Source organism: Myodes glareolus, chromosome 7 (genome assembly GCF_982192425.1).
Source record: "Myodes glareolus chromosome 7, mMyoGla1.1, whole genome shotgun sequence".
Taxonomy (NCBI): domain Eukaryota; kingdom Metazoa; phylum Chordata; class Mammalia; order Rodentia; family Cricetidae; genus Myodes; species Myodes glareolus.
The window spans coordinates 95,007,277-95,027,192 of record NC_142032.1 but is presented as its reverse complement, the minus strand read 5'-3'; the positions used below and the strand labels follow the sequence as shown (position 1 = coordinate 95,027,192).

The following is a 19,916-nucleotide window of genomic DNA, read 5'->3' as shown; positions in this document are numbered from 1 at the left end:
GCAACAAATCCTCTTAACAATGAGTCCACCCTAGCCCCAATTTTTAAAATTATGTGTATATGTATGAGCTTGTGCACCTAAAGTATAGGTATCCTCAGAGTCCCAGAGAGGGGATCTGCTCCCTGGAGCTGGAGTTCAGCTGGTGCGAACTGCCTGCCGGGTGCTGGGAACGTTGTACAGGGACTCTCGCACATACTCCCAGAAGCCTGGAATGGATTCTGTCCTCTAAGCCTTCTGACATATGCAAAACAGTGGTATATATGGTTTTCTGGAAAACAGCCGTAGTCTTACCATCCTCAAACGGAATGTGAAACCAGGGAGAGCTGCTTAAGGAGTCCTTCAGATGCCCTGCCCAGGCGTTCTGCTTTACCCAGATGCTCAGGGCTTCTCTCCTAAAGGAATGGTTCCTCTGGTTGTCTGTGTTCAGCTTCTGGTTGCGTCTGCCGTGGTCTCCTGTTGGTGGCTTTCAGGGCTAGCTCCTGGGTGTCCCCACACTGTAGCTTGCACTCTGTCCTGTTGGCTGTCCTTGTCTTTTTCCTTCTTGTGTCAACGTCTTGTTCCTAAACCCAAGATCAGTTAGTGGGGCTGGGGCTGGAGACAAGGGGAGCTGACAGCTGCTCTTTTCTTCCCAGCTTTGTGTCCTTGTAGGGGAGTGCATAAGGCCATGCTTGGAGGGCAGAGGACCACAAGAGGTAGAGCTGAAGACTGACAGCCAACTTTGGACTTGACAGACTGATAGCAAGTACTGTCTGGTGGAGTGCTAGTGCTTAGTACTGATTAAATACCCATCCTGTTTAGAAGCCAGACAGTACATTTCCTTACAAGGACGCAAAGCTGGGAAGGAAAAAGCTCTGTTACCTGCTGCCGTCTCCAGCCCTGGCTCACACTTGGCCTTGTGCACATCAGTTATCTTTGGCACTTGACTGTGACAGGCAGTATGGCATCCGCATGGTAGCTCCCATCTACAGTCCTAGAACCAGGCTAGTCTAGGTTTGACCAAAACTGCTAAGACAACAAAAACAGCAGGGGATGGGACTTCTAAGGAAGAAATAGCTGGGGGTGGCCCTTTCCCACACCCCACACATTCTCTGAGTAGATTTAGAATCTTCCTGATGTGCTTCATGGGCCAGCTCCAGAAATTTAAATCTTTTTTCTGGACTGCAACAAAACAGCTGGGACCCAAAAGGTACATGTCTCTTCTTTATAATTAAATATTAGATGAGTGGAGACAGAAAAAGATATGACTAGGAATGCCGGTAGAGTACCTGCCTGGCATGCGTGGTACCCTGGACTCTACCTAGCACCACAGAAACCTGGCATGGTAGCACATGCCTGTAATCCCAGCCCTTGGGAGGTAGAGGTAGAGGATCAGGGGTTGAAGGTCATCCTTGGCTACATAGGAAATTTAATGGCAGCTTGGGCTACATGAGACCCTGTCTCAAAGAAGAGGAGGGTGTTAAATAGAGTTACCAATCAGAGCACAAAGATCAAACCATCTGTCCTCTCCTGTTCATGTGGAAGCTACCTCTTCCCTGACCCGACAGTCTCCCCGACAGCCTGCATTCCATACATTATTTCCAAGCCCACCAGAGTGTTCCAGATTTCAAGAGACCCTTGCAGCCCCTAGCCCGTCTGGGAAGCTAGCGTCAAACCCCTGGCATACCATACCCCGTTTTCCAGGGGGCGGCTCGGGCCCGTTTCTCCTCCAGTATCTCCACTTGGGCTGGCTGGGGCCACACTGCTGCAGAGGCTTCTCAGAAGCGATGGGGTCAGTGTTGACTCCTCTGTTTACCATCTGTCTCTGCGGAAGTCCCGTCTCCAGATGACTCTCTGAATTCTCTTCCTCGGAGGAGGAGGACATATTGCAGCTGAACGCTGCTATCGCCTCTTCTTTAGGACCTTGTAGGGGCAGAAGCTGAGCTGTGGGCTTCAGCTCGGACTCTGGGAGTTTTCTTGTTGTGACCTCTGAGGTCCTCGTTAGAGGCCACCAGCTAGGCCTCACCAAAGGGCAGTCACAGACACAGCTCTGATACAGAGGCTGGCAGCGGGCACGAGAGAGGCAGGGAGGACACGAGGAGTCCAGAGATCTGTGTGTGGTGCATCTAGCGTTAGGTCCCAGCTGAGAACAGTGAGGTGCCCACAGGAAAGGACCGTGGCAGCCCCGGGTGTGAAGTGTTTGTAGTCTCTCCACAGCCTTCTTCCAGACAGTGGGGGGCACCCACCTGACCCTGTCCAGAGGCACCTTAGTTGTCTTGCCATTCCAGAAGTGAACAGTGATTTCTTCTTTAGATGCTATGAACAGAAATGGGAGACATTTTTTTTTTTTTTTGATTCCTGGTTCTTTGGAATAAAGCCCAAAGCCTCAGCCCCACCTCCTGTTCTTCTTGGCTCTTCATGTGCTACTGTACCCAGAGAGCCTTTGGGAATGTCCCCTCTCCCATACCACACCAACCACCAGTTCTGGAGGACTTCCTGGCACCTCCCTGCCTCCTAGGCTGCAGATGGCCTGGAGGGACCTAGTTTTCATGCAGAACCAAAGCACAGCCTCAGCAAAGGTTTTTATGATTCTCTGAAGAGCAGCTGTACTGAGGCATGACAAGAGGCATGTCAGTCCCTGGAGGACCTGGTGAGTGATGGGAAGTGAGTCCCCGTGACTAGAATACTTTCCCTGCCACCACCACACATGATGTTTTTGTTGGGTTCGTCGGTTTGAGTTTTTGAGATAGGTCTCATGTAGCCCACGCTGCCTTTAGCTCCATGATTCCCATTTCAGCCCACGGAGTGCTGGAATTCTCGGTGCTATGACATCACACCCAGCACATGCGCTGGTTTAGGTAATCAGCATAGACATGGTAGTTCTAGGTGGTTTCTCTTGGTTTGATTTTATGCCTTTTGGGTTTTTTTGTTATTTGCTTTGTTTTATGAATATCTTTATTAATTTTTATTCTGTGTGTTTTTATATGTTTAAGTGTTACCTGGGTGTGTGTATGTGTGCCACATTCTAACGTGGTGCCCAGGGAGGCCAGAAGACGGTATTGGGTCCCCTGGAATTGGAATTACAGAAGGATGTGAGCTTCCATGTAGGTGTTGAGAACTGAATCTGGGTTCTTTGCTATTACTACTGAGCTATCTCTCCAGCCCCCACTTTTTGGTTTTTTTGAGACACTCTTATATGTAGCCTAGGCTGCCTTCAAACTTAGAGCAATGCTCCTGGCTCAGTTTCCTAAGTGCTAACATTGCAGACACAAGCCACCACCTTCTGTCCTCCGTGATACTAAATATAACATACCCCAGAAGATAGGACCAGGTCTGCTGCCCCTGCAGGGTAAGGCCACTGGGTAAGGTGCGAGGGTTCTCTGCTGTGACTTTAACACTGCAGAGCCATGGCCACCAGCAGTGCTCCTCTGGGGGTATAGGGGCACAACAGCTTCCTTACCTTTCTGGCCCTTTTGTTTCTTCAAGCCCAAGAGAACAGTGCCGGGGCCATACTGCTGTTGCTCTGGTTCCCAGGGTGCCAGCACCTTGTCACCAGGTTGCAGTGAATGTGGCACAGATGGTGAGAACTGAATGACATCTTCTGGAAATACCACTCTCCGTTGCTGGACTGGCAGCTTTAAGCCTGTGACAAGGGGAGCCTCAAATTCCACAACCAGGGCCCCCCTCCTTTCCAGCTGTGGGAAAGAAAATAGAGTAAGATTTGACATTAGGGACTAGGAAGACGGTTCAGTAATCAAGAGCCCTGGTTGCCCTTGCAGGGGATCATCGTTTGGGTCCCAGCACTCACTTGGAGGCTCACAACTATCCATAATTCCAGTTCCAGAGGATTGGACACCCTCTTCTGGCCTCCGTAGCCACCAGGCATACATGCATGATGTAATACATATATGCAGGCTATCTTAGTTACTGTCCTAATGCTTTGATAAAACGCCATGACCAAGGCAACTTATAAAAGGACGTGTTTACTGGTCTTCCAGTCTCATGGGGTTAGATTCCATGGCCATCATGGTGGGGAACACAGCAACAAACAGGCAAGGATGGTGCTGACGCCGAAACTGAGAGCTTACGTCTCAATCCACAAGTGCAAGGCAGAGAGAGCTGAGAATGATACAGGCTTTTGAAACCTCAAGCCCACCCCCATGACATGCCTTCTCCATTAAGACTACATCTTCTAATTCTTCCCATACAGTTCCACCAACTCTGGACCAAGCATTTAAATATATGAACCTAAGAGGGCCATTCTCGATCAAACTACCACACAGACAAAGCACTCATGCAAAAAATAAATCTTAAAAAAAAAAAAAGATTTGAAATACAGCAGAAAAACAGAGAGTGGCAATGTATACCCATAGTCTCAGCACAAAAGAGGCTGAGGAAGGGGAATTGCTCTTGAGGTTGGGGGCAGCCTGGGCTTTATACTGAATTCAAGGTCATGTTGAGGTCATCAAGGACCAGGGCAGCTGAGGCTACAGACTGAGACTCTGTTTGAAACAACAAAAAGATGGGGCAAGCAACATGGTTCCATGGGGAAAGGCGCTTGCAGACAAACCCGACTTCCTGAGTTTGATTCCCAGAACCCACATGATAGAAGGAGAGAACCGACTCCCCCAGTTCTCTTCTGACCCACATGCCATGGCACATGTACACACAAGAGCACAAGCATGCTCACGTGGAACCACATTCACAAAGTCTGGGGATGTAGCTAGTTGGTAGAGTGTATGTCTAGTGTGTAGGAGACCTGGGCTCCATCCCCAGCAGAACATAAACCACGCACGGCAGTGCAACATATAATCTGAGAGGCAGAGGCAAGAGAATCTGAAGTTCAAAGTTCAAGGCATCCTGGGATACAGGAGGTCCTAAGTCAAAAAATTAAAGCTTGGGACCAGAGAGATGGCTCTGTAATTTAGACTACTTATTACTCTTGCAGAAACCCCACGTTTGCTTCCCAGCTCCCACAGGGCAGCTCACAACTGTCTGTAACTCTGGTTTCAGGGTTACTGACACTCTCTCCTGGCCTCTGTTGGCATTATGTGTACATGGTAGACACAGTCATACAGATAAACTCACAGGCATAAAATTAAAATAAATCTAATTTTTATTTATTTTTGTTGTTGTTTTCAAGACAGGGTTTCTCTGCATAACTTCAGCTGCATAATTCCAGCTGTCCTGGAACTAGCTCTTGTAGACCAGGCTGGCCTCGAACACACAGAGATCCACCTGCCTCTGCCTCCCAAGTGCTGAGATTAGAGATTAGAAACTGAGTCTCCTCTGCTTTTGTCATTAGTTAGCACTTCAGTGGTCCAAGCAACTGAACTGACCCCTTGAGGATGCTTGAGCTGTAACTTGTGCCCCCAAAATGGGAGTGACATCCTAGGGTCACCTCCAAAGCAAGGGTCCCCCCAGCAGTGTCCAGTTCATGGACAACTCTATGGAGGTGACATGACTTATCAGAACATTTCTGCTCCGTGGTTCTATGTGTGATTTAGCATACATGAGCATGTTTTTTTTAAAATATGCTGAATATTTTCTATATTTGCATTTTTGACATAGACAGAGACACATATACACATAAATAAAAAGAATTTGGGAACGAGGAAGTTTGAATAGCTAATAGAGAAAGCCATGTTATATCAAAGGCAGAAATTAGGGTGATGCTTCTTCAGGATAAGGAAACCCCAAGATTTTGAGCAAATAATGGAAACTGTGAGAAGGGCAGGAAATAGACTCCTCCTCGTAGCCCTTAGAAAGAACCAAACCTACAGTGCCTCGAGAATGAGGTTTCTGTTGTTCAAGCTGTTCACTTTGCAGAACTTCACCACACAGCCCTAACAGCTTAGCCAAGGAACCGAACTTGCAAATGTACACAACTAAGACACATCGGGTGCAACAAAGGCACCCAGAGGAGCCTGTGGGACCTGATGGCGAAAGCACTTGCCTCTGGAGCAGGCTTTATCTGAGCCAGATAATAAAAGCCTTCCGGTTCCCTCCTGGCCAGGACCCAGGGGCCAGCAGCATCTCTGACTCTTCCCAGCCAGCTAAGCCCCTGCCACGATGTATCAGCAGTGTGGGAACATGGGTGACAAGAGGCACACCTGGGAAAAACAAATGAAATCAAGGGGCGAGCACAAAATCTTGTAAGCATCAATAGGCTATAGAAATGGCTCCGAGGGTAAAGGTACTTGCCACCAAGCCTAACAGAGTTCGATCCCCAGACCCCACACTGTGGAAGGAGAAAACCGACTCCCATGGGTTGTCCTCTGACGGCCACATGTGAAATATAGTGTGTGTCCCCGTCTAGATAAACATATGAATATAAATACAATAATAATAATAAGATACATGCCTCGGGGTCTGACCTGAGGAGGCTCACTGCATGAGGATGAGAAGGTGTGCACAACAAATCCAGGGAGAATGTGGCAATCTATGACCTGCTGTAAGACCAGCTCAACTTCTGGAGTTAGCAGAAAGGGCACATAGGGCGTTTTCTGTATGGGGCATTATTTCAGGAAAACCAAATGAAATCTGCTTGTATGCTTGTGTTAATCAATGCTTGAACAAGAGTGTGGTATTCTAGGATGAGGTGACAAACTGACAGGGAATCAAACTGTAAGTCGCTTGACTTCAGGGGTCAGAGAGATGTGGACAAGCTGGAGCTGGGGCAGTTGCAGAATGGGGGATCTGGTTTTGGGGGGTTTGTTTTCAAATATTTATTTTTACTTTTCGAAGTGTGTGTGTGTGTGTGTGTGTGTGCAGATTCCCTGGAACTGGGGTTACAGGTGTTTGTGAGCCTCCTGATGTGGGTGCTGGGAATTAAACTCAGGTCTCCTGGGAGTACGGATATGCACTCTTAACTGCAGCATAGTCTTTCCAGCCCAAGAGGGTATGGGCTTTTGAAAAAAAAAAAGGTTGTTTTTGCAGGCAAGTCTGAATGTAAAGATGCTTAACTTGGAAAAATAAAAAGCCAGGTGGTGGCCCACCCCTTTAGTCCTAGCACTTGGGAGGCTGAGGCAGACAGAGGTCTGTGAGTTCAAGGTCAGCCTGGCCTACAGAGTGAGTTCAAGGACAGCCAAGGCTGTTACACAGAGAAACCTTGTCTCAAGAAAACAAACCAAATCATCAAAATAAAACAACAACAAAAAAGCTAAGCTTGATCTTGAACATAGGGCTGGAGAGATGGCTCAGTGGTTAAGAGCACTGGCTGCTCTTCCAGAGGACCCGGGTTCAATTCCAGCACCCACATGGCAGCTCACAACTGTCTGAGGATCCAGTTGCAGGGGATTTGACAGCTTCATACCAATGCACATAAAATAAAGTTAAATAAACCATTAAAAAAAACATTTTTTTTTAAAAAAAGGTGATTCAAACAAATAAATTAAGAACTTGAGCAATGAACTGGAGAGATTCTCCAGTGGTTAAGGATTGATCCAGGATTTAGTTTCCAGCCCCTACATGGCTACTAACAATCCTCGCTATGTAACTCCAATTCAAGCATATCTGCTGCCCTCTTCTGGCCTCTGTAGGTACTGTATGCATGTAGTACACAGACATGCAGGCAAAACACCCAAACACTTAAAATAAATTTTTAAAAATTTTTTAAGTTGAGTGCTGGGCTGCTGTGTCCCTATCCTAGGCAGACTGGTCCCTGGAATTTGCTACAGGCTGATGTTCCTTTGCCACGTCATAGTCACACTTTAGACAGCTGACTGAGGATGCTATTCTGGAAAATCCCAGGCATTTGAGGACTAAACTGCCATTAAGACCAGGAACAGAGGAGAAAGGAAGGACAGAGAACAGAAGCTGGTACCTGGTGAGTGTGCAGCTCATGGGCAGCCAGGGTGCTTGCGTGGCAAAGGGACAGGTGAAGGAGAGGCCCCAGGGTGACACAGCACCATCTGGGTCAGGAGCTTTCCGGGCTGTGGCCACACTGCAGTATTTGGGCAGAGGCAGCCCAGGACTGGTTGAGGGCTGCATGGTCTTCAGAGTACCCACCTGGAGCAAACACAGGTATCACAGTTGTAGTCTAATCCCGCCAGGGGACACTCCCCGGGGTTCCCACGTACACCCAGTGTCCCCTTTGGAGTACCTATCTCAGAATGTCCCCCAGGAACTAGGGAGGACTGAAAGAACTGAAGCTAGAAGCTTCAAGAAATCCCACTTCAATCCTCCTTCAAAGCTGCATGCTCATAGCTTGTTACCACTCCAGAGACAAGCGGCAAGAGGCACCCAGCAGCCCAACTCCCATTGGGCTTCACCTCCTTCCTCCTCCCTGTGGTTAGAACCCCTGGAGCCTGCCCTTTCTCTTTACACACCCTGCCGTTTCCAACTGATCCCCACCAGAAGCCACCGACTCCCCCTCCTAACCTGGTCGCCTTCAGGACTAACTCAGGGTCCTCCCTTTATTCAGAGGCAGCAGCGGTCACCTAAGACTTGTTAGGGTCTACCATGGCCCAAAGCCACAAAGGGACTTACCTAAAACTCCAAATCCAACCCAGACCTCAGCCTTACCTCAGTCTCGGCCCCATCTGACAGTTGGCACTCATGACGTTGGCACAACAACTCTTAGTTCCCAGGCAGGTTGCCTAGCAGGTTGCTATAGACTTAATCCAGCAGGCAATACCAGGGCTTGGGAGTATACTGGGCATGTGCAGAGAATGACCTGAAGCCCTGAGAGACTTAGATTTGGGAGTGAGGTGGGGAATCAGGGTAAGTTTTGTATTTTCCTTTTATCTCAATGACTGCTTCCTTGCATGCAGTGGGAGCCTCTTAGAGGTCTTGGGGGAGTCCCACGGAAGGGTACTGAGCTCTACAGAGACTGTCTGCTTCTACCTACAGAAGGCAGAAGGCTGGATTGGGAAACTAATGAGTAGCCTAGGGACTCTTCATTCCTTATAGTTTAAAACAAAATAGCAGGGCTAGGAAGCCAGCTCAGTAGGGAAACGGCTTGCTGTGTAAGCATGAAGACCTCTGCTTGTTCTGGTTATTCTTCCAGAGAACCCAGGTTCAATTCCCAGCACCCACATGGCACCTCACACCTGTATGTAACCCCAGTTCCAAGGCTTCTGACAGCCTCACACAGACATACATGCAGACAAAACACCAGTGCACATAAAATAAATAAATCATTAAATAATAATAATAATAATAATAAACCCGGGGAAGTGGTGGTAGTGCACGCCTTTAATCCCAGAACTCGGGAGGCAGAGGACAGCCAGAGCTGTTACACAGAGAAACCCTGTCTCGAAAACCCGAAGATAAAGAAATTCAGATTCCACTCTCATGCCCATATCCACAAAAGACTGGTGTGCTGAGGCAGTCGCATAGGTGACTCAGTGGAGCCGACCCAAGAAAGCAAACAGGGACGTGATGAGTCTCAAGTCTATAGCTGGGAACTGTGGACAGGCTCTCTTCTTCTTGTGCAGGAGTAACGAGGCATCTAATTCTAGGAGATCCTGGTAGCTTTTTCCTGAGAAAGTCGTAGAGCTAGATCCAGGCTCTGGGGGACTCTAGTTCAAGTAGCCCACTGTTCCCTCGCAGCGTCTTATTCTGTATTGACTTAAAATGTTCATTTACTTCTATTTTATGTTTATGGGTGTTCTGCCTGCATGTATGCACTACAGGCATGTCGTTATAGAACTGAAGTTATAGACAGTTGTGAGCTACCAAGTAGATGCTGGAAAGCAAACTTGGGTCCTCTGCAAGGGCAGCAAGTACTCTTAACTGCTTAGCCATCTCTCCAGCTGCTTGTACTCCTTGCTGGTGTGGGGAGATTTGAAAATGACGGGTTGTTGGGTTGTTCAGCCCTTCGGTTTCACAAGGGAATACATTCTCTGTATTAGTTATGACAGTTTGGGTTGAGTTTCCTCTGGCAACTCAAAGTGCCTTGAATGATGATGCCCTTCCAAAGCCAGTTCTGTAGTCACCAGAACGACTGTGGCCCAGACACATGCCTCGAATCTGAGTCTAAAATAGACCAGTGACGGGGGCAGCCAGAAAGGATTACTGAATGAGACCATGGGGTTTTAGTGACGGTAGGGAAATATTCCAAGTTAGAATGGGAGAGTAAAGAGAGAAGGGTGTGTTTGCCAGACTGTGTTTCCCTTTTGTGGGGATGTCAAAGTATATGGAGCTTTGAAAGGCAAGCGGAGCCAGGCGTGGTGGCACACGACTTTAATTCTAGAACTCTGGAAGCACAGGCAAGTAGCTCTCTGAGTTACATAGTAAGAGAGAAAAGGAAAAAAAAAACCACAAAGTAAACTAGGTGGGTGCATTCAACAGCAGTAGTCAAAAGTTATTCGTCAGTTTGAGCAACAATATTTTAAGAACTTCACACTCATGTCCACACATTGACTTATAGGACACACACATGTCATGCACCAAAAGATAAGGAAAGAAACGGCTTCAAAACGAGGGTAGAGCCCGTTGAGAACAGAATCCAGGATGGAAATTAATCGTGGTCCCGGCACAGGTGACGGGATCAGAACAGGAAAACCATGTCAACAAATATTTACCAAGTGTGAGACAATTACACTTGGTACTTTTTCCCCCGTACTTTGGAGCGTACGTTTGGCCAAGGCTGTACGAAAGGTGGGGTGGGTGGTGCGGAGATCCCTGGGAATACTCAAAGCTGTAAGGCCGGCATGGGAGTCTCAGTCTGCATGGGATAATTTAGTGTCTCTGAAACCCAGAGATGCAACATTTAAGGAAGGTTGGTAGTGGGACTACTGTTGTCCCCTCCCCCAAACCACGTGTATGAGAATCTACTGGACGCTGCTGCGGGAGAGCCCGTTTGGGAAAGCACCAACTCAAATGACTCTCAGAGACGGGTCTAGGGGGCCGCAACTGGTGGTCCGAGGGTTCCTCCCAGCCTCAATCTCATCCGGGTACAAGAGAGACTGCAGATAGCTGATGTACTTGATGGCGGCTCGGAGGGTCTCCACTTTGCTGAGTCGCTTCTCCAGGTAGTCCTCGGGCAGGTGTCGCCGCAGCCGGGCGTAGCCTTCGTTCACACACTTGACTCGCTGCCTCTCGCGCTCATTCCTCTTGCGGATGAAGGCGGGCCCATAGGCGTAGTCACAGCGCCTATAGTTGGCGTAAGGCATAGGGAAAGGGAAGGGGTACGGGTCCCCATAATTGTCCATGATCAAGGTATCTCCGGTAAAGGGCAGCAGAGGCAGCTCGTTCGTGTAAGGGGGCGGCACAGGGGCCTCGGGGCACAGGTGGACAGTGACCATGGGGTCCAGGTAGAAGGGCCTGGACAGTGGCAAGTGGGCAGACTCAGAGAAAACGGAGAGGCTGTCTGGAGGGTTGGAGTAGCTTCTGTTGTCCATCGTTTCCTCTTTCACCTAGAACAGAGGCGTGCTTATCAGTTTGTCCAGATTAAATAAATAAATACATAAATAAAAGAGCAGGTTTGATCTACTTTCTTCGAGATTCATGCCTTATAGACTTCTGCGTAATTCGTAATTTTAGGGCTCATACTGAAAAGTAAACAGGGTTAGAGTCATTTGTGTAGAGGTGCTGGGGTGGTGCCTGAGACTTGTGATTACAGCATTCCAGAGGCCGAAGCAGGAGTCTAGCTATGAGTTCAAGGGAGCCTGGACTATATAGTGAAACTGTCTCCAAACATTACCACCTCTAACAAGGAAGGGAGGAAGGGGGAAGGCAAGGGAGAAAGAGAGGACTTCCCTTTTTCTCTTTTCTTTTTTTTTAAAAAATATTTATTTATTTATTATGTATACAATATTCTGTCTGTGTGTATGTTTGCAGACCAGAAGAAGGCACCAGACCTCATTACAGATGGTTGTGAGCCGCCATGTGGTTGCTGGGAATTGAACTCAGGACCTTTGGAAGAGCAGGCAATGCTCTCAACCTCTGAGCCATCTCTCCAGCCCCTGCTTTTTCTCTTTTCTTGACCAAAAATTTTATTATATTTCTTATATTTCTCTCTCTCTCTCTCTCTCTCTCTCTCTCTCTCTCTCTCTCTCTCTCTGTGTGTGTGTGTGTGTGTGTGTGTGTGTGTGTGTGTGTGATGGGGGCACTGAATCCAGGGCCTTGCGTGTGATCAGCAAAGTGCCTTGAGCTACATGGCCACTACCTTTAGCCTTTGGTATAAAGTACCTCAAAGGGTTTTCTGGGGACCCTGTGGTTAGCCAGTTACCTAGCGGTGGGGAAGGAATGCTTGCACTGCCACTGTAAATGCTTACTGGGGCCAAGGTTAACTTTTCATTTTCCCTTGCTGGGTATCCTCGGGCACATTTCCTATAACCCTCTCTGGGCCTCACTTGCTTTCTATGTCCCCTTGAAAGTTTAAAATCCAAGCAATGCATCGGTCCCTGAATTAACTGTTCTGTTCTCCCTTTTCTTCGCAAATGGATACTTAAGGAGCCTCTCTTTTCTCTGCACTTTATAGAAAATCTAGTTTATAGCCTGCCCCTCTGCAGTGGAGAATCCAAACATTCACGTCTTCGAAGCCCAGTTGCTGAGGTCCGAGCGTGCCTGAGATTTAACGGGCATGCTCCTTAGGCTGAGATCTAACGGGCATGCTCCTTAGGCTGAGATCTAACGGGCATGCTCCTTAGGCATCCTCAGAGCTGCAGCTCTTAGGCGACTTTCTCGGGGAAAAATTTTCCGGTGTCTTTAGGAGTCCCAGACTTGGCAAACAACACAAAAAAAGAGGTGGAGCAAAGCAAACAAAATGAATGTTTATCGGCAAGACTAGCTGACGCCGGCGCCGTGCTCCCCATTTGTTTGTGGTTTTGAGACTGGGTCTTACTGTATATTTGCTGCCCTGACATTTGTAAGACAGCTGAGGCTGGATCCTAGCCATGTACCATCAAACCTAACTTGCTACCTGAGCATAGCAGGAACTCTACAGCCCTCGCTGGGTGATGGAAAAAACAGCCTTTAAGACCAGATTCTGGTGTGTTCCCATCTTTGTGAAAAGGCCCAGCCATAGCTTCTGAAAAGATAAGAAACTGGAATCAGAAATGGCTGCTGGGACTGTGGGGCTGAGGACTGGGGACTGCGGGCGCTGGGAGACTGGGGGGACTGGAGGGCTGGGAGACTGGGGAACTGGGGACTGGGGGGACTGGAGGGCTGGGGGGCTGGGGAACTGGGGGCTGGGGACTAGGGGGGGGGCTGGGGACTGGGGGACTGGAGGGCAGAGGGCTGGGGGCTGGGGAACTGGGGGGTGGGAGGGGTGGGGGCCAAGGGGCTGGAGTGCAGGTGAAGAGGGCAAGGCTGTAAGAAGCCATAGTGGGACTGACTGCCTGGAACAGCATGTGCCTAAGAGGCTGGGGGAGGATAGTGACAATTCCAAACTGAGATGGAGGGACGGGAAATGGGAGAGTCCAAATTACTGATCAAATGACCCACAATAACTAACACAAGACAGAAATCTCTGGAAGATTAAACAGGAGCCAAAACACTGTCAAAAAGCCGCTGAGAGAAGAAGCTAGTTAGGAAATCCCCAAGCCAGGAATTCTAGAGGCTAAGAGAAAAGGGCAGGTAGGGCAAAGCCACAAACCCAGCCAATGGGGACAGGGCATGCGGTTCAGCCCTGGATCCAAAGCACCAAATAGATCAGAAGTTTAAGGTTATCCTAGGTTAATCCGAGATTCATGAGACCCTGTGTCAAAGCAAAACAGCTGGCAAGTGGGAATACGGCCTGCACCACTTACTTTTGATAATGGCCTTTTTGCCTACAGCAACAGGTAAATGAAGCCATGCCAGTGTCCTGGTTAACTCTGACTGCCACCTTGACGCTGCCTAGAGTCACCCGAGAGAATAATCGTCTAGATCTGTGGGCCTGTAGGCCTGTGGGCCTGTATTGAAATATTGTCTATTTTGTTTTTCTTACTTTATGTATGAGTGCTTGCATGTATGTATGTGTACCACATGTCGTGTGTGCTGGTGTCCTCGGAGGCCAGAAGAGGGGTTCAGATCCTCTGGGATACCACATGTCATGTGTGCCTGGTGTCCACGGAGGCCAGAAGAGGGGGTCAGATCCTCTAGAACTGAGCTACAGGCTGTTCCAAGTGGCCCAGTATCTGGAACCAAGTCCAGTTCCTCTGCAAGGGGAGCAAGCACTCCTAACAGAAGAATCATCTCTCCAGCCCCGAAGGTATTGCCTTGACTATTAATTGATTTTGGGAGGCCCGCCCCACTGTGGATGGCACCCTTTCTTAGGCAGGCGATCCTGGACTGCAGAAGAAAGCTGGCTAAGTCCGAGCCAGCAAGCCAGAGAGCAAATCAGTAAGCACGTGTTTCTCCATGTCTGCTGCTCCTGCTCCTACTCCTGCTCCTTGGGTCCCTACCCTGGTTTCCTTGAATGATGGACTGTAACTGTAAACTGAAGTAAGCCCCTTGGTCCCCTAAGTTGTTTTTGATCGGAGTGTTTGTATCACAGCAACCAAGATGAAGCCAGAACAGTCAGTTTCCTCAAAAGTAAAGCAAATGTAAAAGCCATTTATGCAGAATTTTGAGTCATGGTTTTTTTTTTACCCCGAATAATAATTTAAATAATATCTCAGCTCTTGACCCAGATGAAATCTGAGTGATTTGTATATAGCACAAGTAATTAAGATTCTAGGTTTTGATGAGATTTTGGATAATTCCTAGAGCATGTCATGTCTGGAGACACATGGATGATGAGGCTTTTCTACCGAGCATTCCGGGAAGCCCCCCTGAGGGAGGGGCCACTCAAGTGTCACTTTCCGTTCATGCAGGAGAATTGAGCGTAAAATTTAGGAAGGCGAAAGCACGCAGTCATGAAGAGGGCGGAGACAGGAAGCCCGGGATGTGTGCATGGGGGAACTGAGCACAAGTTTATCTCAAAAGAAAGCAAGGATTTGTGCTGCTACTCCAGGCTCCCAAATACGCACACGGCTGGCAAACACACCTACCTTGGGCACATCTCAGGCTTCTGTCTTAGAGCTCTTCTGGGAAATAAGTAATGAAGTCTTAATGATAAAATCCTGAGAGATTCTTGATGTTCCACTGAGCATAAAAACATCAACTTTCATAATTAAAAAAATCTAGAATGTAAAAAATAAAAATCCAACCACTGACATGTGCCAAAAATACATAAATAAAAATAAAAATCCACCACTGCACATGCAATTGAATCATGGGACGTCAGAGCTGGGAGGAAGCTTGGAGAAGCCCTCCTTCTCTTCCTCCTCAGGGTATGGTAAATTGCTAAGGTTTCAAAATCAGCAGCAATACTGGTGCCAGAAGCCAGAACCTGAGTTCCTCAGGTTTCCTCACCGGGGCAATCTGGGCCTTTTGTTGTATGGGTCATCATTGACTTCTTAAGAAAATAGCATAATCCTATTGATGACAAAATTTATCCACTGTACCTAGGGCTGTTCTTAAAAATCTTGTTCTGTAGTCTCCCTGTGGGCCACTATGGAGAAGCATCTCTTACCTGTTGTGTAGTTCAGAATGCTGTATTTGGGGCTGAGCCTGGCTGAACCTGATTTATAGGTGGTCATCTAATGAAATATGCAAAGTAGCTTACTATTAAACAGAACCGCCTGGTTCTGGGTAGCTGATTTTTTTTCTATCTACTATGGAGCTATGACAGAACCTGACAATCTAAGCTAAGAGGTTTGCTTATGAAATTGGACACTTGGGATGATCCTTTTGTTTAAGAAGCTACTCTTATTCATCCGGGTTATATGGTTTTATATAAAATTATTTCTAAAAAATACAATAGTCTCATAATATGCAAACACTGGTCAATATTTTTTTCAGACAGACCATAACCAAGAAGGTCCATGTAACCTTTGCAGAATGAAGTCTTTTGGGGAATGCAATACAGTGACATGCCCCTGAGAGCTGGTGCTTTGATTTTGGCAAAATGACTTCCTTTAAAACAAATGAGGAACTGGCATATTACAAGTGCTTAGTTTTAAATATGGGGAGAAGTTCTTACTGCTTCCTTAAATCAACAGGAACTGGTGAGTCTTGAATAAAACATTCTATAATACAGTTAAGCATAATTATGTTTCAAAATGTGTTTGAAGGGGCTGGAGAAATGGCTCAGTAGGTAAGAGTGCTTGCTTCACAAGCATAAGGACCTGAGTTCAAGCCTCCCAGAATACATACTAAAAAGAAAAAGCTGGTTGTGTGTGTACCTGTCACTTCAATGCTGGGGGTGGTCAGAGACAAGAGGATCAATGGGACCAGTCGCCAGACTAGCTCCAGGTTTAGTGAAGGACCCAGCCTCAGAGGAACAGGGTGTAGAGTGATAGAGGGCTCTCTCTCTCTCTCTCTCTCTCTCTCTCTCTCTCTCTCCCCCCCCCGACACTCTCCATATATGCCTCTCTCTCTCCCTCACACCTGACACCCTCCATATATGCCTCTCTCTCTCTCTCTCTCTCCCCTGACACTCTCCATATATGCCTCTCTCTCTCTATTGCTGTCTTTCTCTCTCACACACACACCTTACATACATGCACACCATGCATGCACACACAAGCAAAAAATAAAAAGCTGTAATATTTGAAAATGTTTATTAAAATAAATAAGATCTTCATTCTAACAAAAATAACCAAATATAATATGTGTAATGTTAGATTAAATGTAAGAAAAAAAACTAATATTTTTACATTTTTATTTATGTGTCTCTATGCATTTGCAGATGCCCATGGAGGCCAGAAGAGGGCGTCAGATCTCCTGGAGCTGGAGTTACGAATGGTTGTGAACAGCCCAATGTGGTGCTGGAAACTGAGCAGCAAGAGGTCTTAATCGCTGATCGTTTCTCCAGCTTGTGCTGGCTAGTTTTAGGTCAACTTGGCACAAGCTGGAGTCACTGGCAAGGAGGGAACCTCAGTTGGGAACACGCCTCCATACTATTTGGCTGTAAGGCACTTTCCTAATTAGTGGTTTATAGGGTAGAGCTCAGCTTACTATGTATACTCACATGCATGGTGGTACGTGGTCCTGGTTCTATACGAAAGCAGGCTGAGCAAGCCGTGGGGAACAAGCTAGTAAGCAGCAGCCCTCCATGGCCACTTCATCAGCTCCTGCTCCTGCCTTGTTTGAATCCTGTCCTGACTTCCTTCAGTGATGGACAGTGGCACAGAGGCATAAGCCACATAGACCCGTTCCTCCCCATCTTGCTTTTGGTCATGGTATCTCCTCATAACATTAGTAATATTAAATAAAACACAGCCCCAGTACCTCTCTCTCTCTCTCTCTCTCTCTCTCTCTCTCTCTCTCTCTCTCTCTCTCTCTCACACACACACACACACACACACACATACACGTGTGTGTGTGTGTTTTTAACTGAGAGTATGAAGTCCTGGCTGGCCTGGAATTCACTCCATAGACCAGGCTGTCCTCAAATTCATGGATATCCACCTGCTTCTGCTTCCCAAGTACTGGAATCAAAGGTGTGTTATGTTCAGCCCAACATAACATTTTAAAACTTTGATACTTCCACTTGTTCGTGTTCTGCAACTGAAAGATAATTTCACATTTACTTTTCTGTGTATTCCAGGAGACTTATGTTGACATTCTTTTCACCATTAAAAAACTCTATTGTTGGGTTGGGGTGTATGGATTAATTAGTAGAATACTTGCCTAGCATACAAGAAGCCCTGGGTTTGAACCTTAGCACCACACAAGACTGGTGCATGACAGCTCACTCCTGTAACCCCAACACTTGAGAAGCATTGGCAGGAAGATCAGAAGTTTCCCATTATCCTCAGCTGTGCATTGAGTTTCAGGGCTACAAAGAGCGTATTGTTTTCTGTGAGACCTTCTCAGCTTTGCACATAGACTTAGGAACCTAACCTGGACTCTTATCTTCCTCTACATTCAGTTTTTGGGCTAATTTTCTTTGAAATCAATGCCCAGAATAGTAACTTGCTGTAAAGACCTTTTCCAAGACCTCACCCTGGTTTGGGGTAAAAGCAGTTCTCGACCTTTGGCCTCAGTAACAGCCCAGGTCTCCGCAAAGATAGTTTTTCTGAGGCTGACCTTTTAGCTCTCCCATATTCAAGGCTCGTTTCCTTGGTATTCAGCGAACCACCTGCAATGAAATGAGATCCCATTGGAAGATGAGCAACTTAACTACAAAGAAGCAAGGTGATGGCTTGCTTTCTCTAAGAAGCTTCAAGAACATACCCTTCCAGGTTGCACAGAGAATTCTGACCTTTCTCTTGGCTTCTGCCCCACCTATAATTAAAATCACATCTCATTTTAAATATTCATTTTATTTTTCTTTTCTTTCACAAGACACTATTTTATTTAGAAGAACAATATACAATCATAAATATTTCAAAGTTTTTTCCCCTTTCATGTTTATTTAAAAAGATTTTTTTATGTTATGTGCATGGGTGTTTTGCCTGCATGTATGTCTGTACACCATGTGCAAAGCTGGTACCTATGGAGGCCAGAGGAGGCCAGGAGTTACAGGCGGTTGTGAGCTGCCGTGTGTGTTCTCAGAGCTGTGCTCAGGTCCTCTCCAAGTGCAGCCGGCGCAGCGCTCACAGCCACTGAGCCATCTCACCACACCTTTTTTTCTTTTTAATGGGGAAACCTGATAAGCAGCTGAGGATGACTTTGAACTTCTGTTCCTCGTGGTCCATTTCCCACGTCTGAGACTACAGGCATGCACTGCCACACCTCATTTCTATGTTGAGGACCAAACCTGGGACTTCATGCATTCTACACAAGCACTCTAGCAACGGGCTACACCCCCAGCCCCTTTCCCCTTTAAGTGCTTTATGAACATCGGGGTGTGTGTGTGTGTGTGTGTGTGGTGTATTCACTTGTGGAGCTCAGAGGACAACTTGTAGGAGTTGGTTCAGTCTTTTACCGAGTGGGTCCCAGGGATGCTCAGGATATTAGGCTTGGTAGCAAGCACATTTACCTGCTGAGACAATTCCCTGGTCCAGTTGTACTTTTAAATTTCAAATTCTATCCCACTTGTTCGTTGCCTGACATAGGAGAGCACCTGGCTTTCGCATCCCTGTAATCTTGGAACCTTGCTGGAATCCCTTACTAGTTCCAGAGGGTTTCGTTGTTTGGTTTTTCTACCTAGAAGCCTGTGCCATCTCTAAACAGTGTCGATCTTTCCTCTTGCTCGGTATACCTCGTCTACTGCATGAGCCAGAACTTCTAGGGTGATGCTAAAGTCTCACAAGAGGACATCCTGGTCTCCTTGATCTCAGGGAGAAGGTTTCTAGCTTCTCACCAGTAAATAGATTAGCTATATTTTTTTTGCAGTTTTTTTTTAACCTTTGAGATATTAGTTGCATTCTGTAGCCTATGCTGGCCTTAAACTCCTGGAAATTCTCCAGATTCAGTTTCCCAGATGCTGGACTTACAGGAAAAGACACTATACGCAGTCTGTAATTCTTTCTCTGGTTAGGGAAGTTCCTTTCATGCCAGTTTTCTTTCTTTCATGTGTGCAGGTTCACATGCATGTGGAGATCGGAGGACAACCTGTGGGTGTCAGGCCTTGCCTTCCCACCTTGTTTGAGACAACGCATAAGCAGGGACAGCTGGTCCACTCACTACTGAATACAGCTTTTCTATCTGGGTCCTGGGGATTTGAATTCAAGTTGTTGTGTTTGTGTGACAAAAGTTTTTACCCACTGAGCCATCTCCCCAGCCCCTGAGCTTTTATTTCTCATCCTTATTAATTTAATGTAACAATATTAACATGAATTTAATGTACCTGTAATATGATTTTGCCAAGAACTTGGCAGAATCAGCACTCCTTTATGAATCATTATATAAATGCATGTTTTTTCATATATATACATGTGCATAAGTACGTATATATGTATGGGTCTCATCACACAGCCCAAGCAACTGAATTCCAAGCACCCTCTTGCCTCAGCCTCCCGAGTGTCAGGATCATGAGCATGCATTACCATGCCTGGTCTATGAATTTAAAGCCT

The 19,916-nt window shown here is 47.0% G+C and overlaps 2 protein-coding genes and 1 long non-coding RNA gene across 3 annotated transcripts; 1 reads left to right on the top strand and 2 right to left on the bottom strand.

The window, feature by feature from the left end:
- Positions 1-412: 412 nt before the first annotated feature.
- Positions 413-8,592, bottom strand: C7H11orf16 (chromosome 7 C11orf16 homolog). Its single transcript, XM_085692877.2, has 6 exons — positions 8,503-8,592; positions 7,802-7,986; positions 5,933-6,089; positions 3,437-3,671; positions 1,669-2,292; positions 413-560 (listed from the first exon to the last, which is right to left on the bottom strand). The coding sequence occupies exons 2-6, from the start codon at positions 7,966-7,968 to the stop codon at positions 547-549; spliced, it is 1,197 nt and encodes a 398-aa protein (XP_085549003.2). The 5' UTR covers positions 7,969-7,986; positions 8,503-8,592; the 3' UTR covers positions 413-546.
- LOC148121504 (uncharacterized) lies at positions 8,537-17,550 on the top strand. Its single transcript, XR_015738454.1, has 3 exons — positions 8,537-8,700; positions 15,754-15,959; positions 16,643-17,550. It is a non-coding gene; the product is annotated as an uncharacterized LOC148121504 (long non-coding RNA).
- Ascl3 (achaete-scute family bHLH transcription factor 3) lies at positions 10,150-11,862 on the bottom strand. Its single transcript, XM_085692879.2, has one exon. It carries the CDS (start codon positions 11,322-11,324, stop codon positions 10,800-10,802), a length of 525 nt encoding a protein of 174 aa, XP_085549005.1. The 5' UTR covers positions 11,325-11,862; the 3' UTR covers positions 10,150-10,799.
- Positions 17,551-19,916: the final 2,366 nt, after the last annotated feature.

What these genes read in the sequence shown, in the direction of transcription:
- C7H11orf16 (XM_085692877.2), bottom strand. Translation starts at nt 7,968, where the DNA reads ATGCAGCCCTCAACCAGTCCTGGGCTGCCTCTGCCCAAATACTGCAGT. An exon ending in ATGAGCTGCACACTCACCAG is followed by an intron (nt 6,090 to 7,801) that starts GTACCAGCTTCT and finishes TGTTTTTCCCAG; the next exon opens with GTGTGCCTCTTGTCACCCAT. An exon ending in AGATAAAGCCTGCTCCAGAG is followed by an intron (nt 3,672 to 5,932) that starts GCAAGTGCTTTC and finishes TCTTTCCCACAG; the next exon opens with CTGGAAAGGAGGGGGGCCCT.
- Ascl3 (XM_085692879.2), bottom strand. Translation starts at nt 11,324, where the DNA reads ATGGACAACAGAAGCTACTCCAACCCTCCAGACAGCCTCTCCGTTTTC.